The following is a 3872-nucleotide window of genomic DNA, read 5'->3' on the forward strand; positions in this document are numbered from 1 at the left end:
GTTTAATACCCAGTAGTGGTAAATCATGCCTGATGGGTGATACTTATGAAGTCAATGTTGCTAGCTTTGTGAACATATGTCAGGCACTGTTTTCCATTTATCTTATCTTGAGCTGCAGTACGATGTTATGACTTTTTGGGGTTACTCACAGACGGAAGAGTATTAATAGGATTTAGGACCTGTGCACCCCTTTTTCATAAAAACCTGTCCCCCACCACAGTCATAACAGCATTTAAACACTACAAAAGTCTGTTTAAAAGTTTTGCAAAAAGCTGCCAGGTGTTGTCAGAAAGTGTCCAGCCTGTGGGATTTGGGGGTGCTGGTATGGCAGAGTTTGGGGTGTACCCCATGCTGTTGCCATGTCCCCCAGGAGGGCTCCAGACCCTCCCACCTCTCCCTGATGGACATACTGTGCTCCCACGTCTCTGTGTTAGTTGGGGTCGCTTCTGCTCGCCCCAGTATGAGGCAGGGAGGATATAGGCGTCCTTTTTTGAACCCTATGCGTGGCTCAGGGATGCACCTTTCCCTTGCAGGAGCCTTGTTTCGAATGGGCCCCCAGGGGCCGATATACGGGGGCCAGAATGGACGAAATGCTTGTGATTTTACCAACAGCACGGCACTTTTCCGGGCTCTCACGGGGGCAGTGGGGAGTCCCGGGACTATAGGACAGGGGGGTGTGAGAGACCAAGGACTGAGCTCACAGAGACTACGAACAGGAGATTGGCAGAGTGCCTGAGAGCTCAGAGAAAGGACAGTTTGTGTTCGCGAAGAAACACAGATAGTTGAGGAGCGGCGCCATGTCTGCCTCTTCCCGCCCGCAGCCGACAGTCTTCAACTGGGTCCGACCTCAGCGAATAAAAGGCGGGAACCGGCGGGAGGGGCCAGCAGAGGGAGGGAAGGTTCTCAGGAGAAGAGTGTTTGTGACTGTCGCTGAGCAGCAGAGAGAGAGACAGCGAACATCTGAGGCGGAGACACCTTCCATGAGGACAACAAGACCTCGAACACTGCCAAAGCAGAAGAAAGAAAAAAAGAGGGAGATTATTAAACTGACTTTGCCCTCAGAGGCAAGATCTGAGACTGGAGCAAACTCCAAACCTATTGACTTTGTTACGTGTTGAATAATCCGTCACTGCTATATGACATAAAGGCTGTAAATACATCTTAAAGACAACACAAGTGACCCAGCGGATTTTAGCAGAATTGCTTGTGAAGAAAACAAACCTGCCTGCTAAGAACTCTTGAATTTGACATTTGCAGTTGACCATTCTATTCTTAATCTCCCTGATATTGTCTGAAGACACCAGAGGCTGAAATAGAGAGCTTAGAGACAAAAGAATTACACAGCTACCTTCAGAAGAAAGTTTTGTGCTCTCAGGCACCTGCAATAAAAGCTAAAATGGCAGAGAACTCATCTTCCACACCGGCCGCAAAGCCCAAGAGAACTAGATCATCCAAGAAGTCAAATGACCACCCCAAGTACTCTGACATGATAGAGGCCGCTGTTCAGGCAGAGAAGAGTAGGTCCGGCTCTTCACGTCAATCTATCCAAAAGTACATTAAGAATCACTACAAAGTCGGGGACAATGCAGACTCACAGATCAAGTTATCCATTAAGAGGCTTGTGACCTCTGGCACCCTCAAGCAGACCAAGGGTGTTGGGGCTTCTGGGTCCTTCAGGTTGGCCAAGTCTGACGAGCCTAAGAAACCATCTAAAAAACCAAAGAAGGAGGTCAAGAAACCAGCAACTCCCAAAAAAGCAGCAAAGCCTAAAAAGGCGGCCAAGTCTCCAGCTAAAGCCAAGAAGCCCAAAGTGCCAGAGAAGAAAGCAAAGAAGGTGGTAAAGAAAAAAGTAGCACCCTCACCTAAGAAAGTCAAGAAGACAAAGACCGTTAAAGCCAAACCTGTAAAAGTATCAAAGGTGAAGAAGGCAAAACCATCTAAGCCCAAGGCAAAAGCCAGTCCAAAGAAGTCTGGAAGAAAGAAGTAAACAAAGCTCTCCTAGTATCTGGACAGCTCCTGTACAGTTTTATAACCTTTTCTCCTCCAGTCCAACTTTCTAAACATGATCCTTGTAATTCCTACGGACAATATGATGTTTATTTATGTACATATTTTCATTTTTTTCATTTTAATATATGTGAAGGGGATTTTAAAAATATGTTGATGGCACTTGTCTGCATTCATTTTTGTAATGTATAGCCTGTAGCTTAGGTAAATAAGACAATGAAGACACTTTTGGCTTAAGAATAACAGTTGCATTAATTATTTGCTAAATAACTTAATCATAAAGATTGAAGGTAAACAGATTCGGTAGTGTTGATCCAAATGATAAAAGATGGAAACATTGCGTGCACCATTATTCATGCATTTTATTTTGTTGTTGTTCGTATATAGACGTACAAGTGTACCTGCTGGAAATGATTACTTATGCACTAGTGAAAATACTGGAATAATAGCCATTGTTATCAGGCTGTTTTGCTTTAATAGGAAATCACTAATGGGATGTTTTTTCAGTAAATTTAGTCAGGCCTAGCACTATATTGATAGGAGTTATGCAAACAAAGAAAAAGTGCCAGACCCCAGCTCATCTTTACAAGTAAGTACAATAACAGGTCCATGGTCTCCCTAGGTAGTTCGTAGCTGAAGTGTTTTGTTTGCAAACCTTGAGCTATTCCTATTACCTGTTGGACGTTTGCTTCACAATTGCATTCTGCAAAGCCATTGCTATTTTAGTTTTCTACATTATGTAACAGAGTGGTCATATAGACCTATTCTAGGCTTTCCAGATCTCCCGCATCTTTAATGTTTTATTTGTATTTGTGACAGGTCCTAGTCATAGAATACAATGTAACAACGCTAGCTTGAGTATGCACCATAAACTAGAAATGCAGCTCTTTTTAAAATAATATGTTGATTGTTCCTGTCCTTTCTAACTCTAGAAAAGAGAGTGGGCATCATGCATGAAAGTGTCTTAAGCAACTATCTGTCATGTCCTAAGGTAGCCAGTCAGCTTCTTCCTTTTATTTTAGAATACCCTCTAGAATCATGAAAGGAAGAAGCAGATTGGTTTGTTAGAGTAGTGCAGAAAGGGGTACTTTTAGATCCTTTTATGTATGGGTGTCTATATGTCTATTGAATCATGTCTGTCAGAAACAACAACAAAAAACCAAACCCCTGCTGTGTAGTAGGCACCCTCTGGTGCCTTAACTCAATGTTACCACAGCAATCCACAACCCTGATTCCTACTTCAGCCCCATTGGAAATCCTGCTATTTCTGTGAATGGGGCACACTGCCACTGCACTCCCGTAATGCTTAGATAGATATCTGTGTAGTTACAAGGCATAATCACTGTCGTCTGGGAAGAGAGCGAATGGGGATGTGCCTAAAACTCTCCAAGAACTGACTGAGTAAACATTTATTTTTTTCTTTGTAGTGGAGGCAGCACAGATTGGGAGGCAGGTTACCCCACTCCAAGGGGGAATTGTAGAAAGGGTTTTTTTTGAGAGGTGTGCTTTAATAATACACAGTAATATAATAAAGAGTAAGTTCATTGTAAATTGTATGTTTAAAGGAGAACTGAGGTGAGTGCTTTTCACTCACCTCATAGTTCTAGCCGACCTGTGACAATGAGACTGTCACAGGTCGGCTCAGTAGATCGGGAGGTGAGCTAACACATACCGGCGTTCGCTCACCTCGATCCTGTCACGGCTCTCTGCCGGGACAGGGGAGGGGCTGGATTCCCCCCTCTCCGATCCGCCAGCGCTGACTGGCGGGACGGGGCGGGTACAGCTGGCTCTGCCTCTAGATAGGCAGAGCCAGCTGTCAGTCACGCAGCTGGGCGGATCCCAGCACAATTGTCGGGATCCGCTTC

At 44.5% G+C, this 3872-nt stretch overlaps 1 protein-coding gene across 1 annotated transcript; it reads left to right on the forward strand.

Moving 5' to 3' along the window:
* The first annotated feature begins 1069 nt into the window (after positions 1-1069).
* Positions 1070-2274, forward strand: LOC108794456 (histone H1.0-B). The gene has a single exon (XM_018565494.1). It carries the CDS (start codon positions 1397-1399, stop codon positions 1985-1987), a length of 591 nt encoding a protein of 196 aa, XP_018420996.1. The 5' UTR covers positions 1070-1396; the 3' UTR covers positions 1988-2274.
* The last annotated feature ends 1598 nt before the right edge of the window (positions 2275-3872 follow it).

This window comes from Nanorana parkeri, unplaced genomic scaffold, assembly GCF_000935625.1.
Source record: "Nanorana parkeri isolate BGI_ZX_2015 unplaced genomic scaffold, ASM93562v1 scaffold852, whole genome shotgun sequence".
NCBI lineage: Eukaryota > Metazoa > Chordata > Amphibia > Anura > Dicroglossidae > Nanorana > Nanorana parkeri.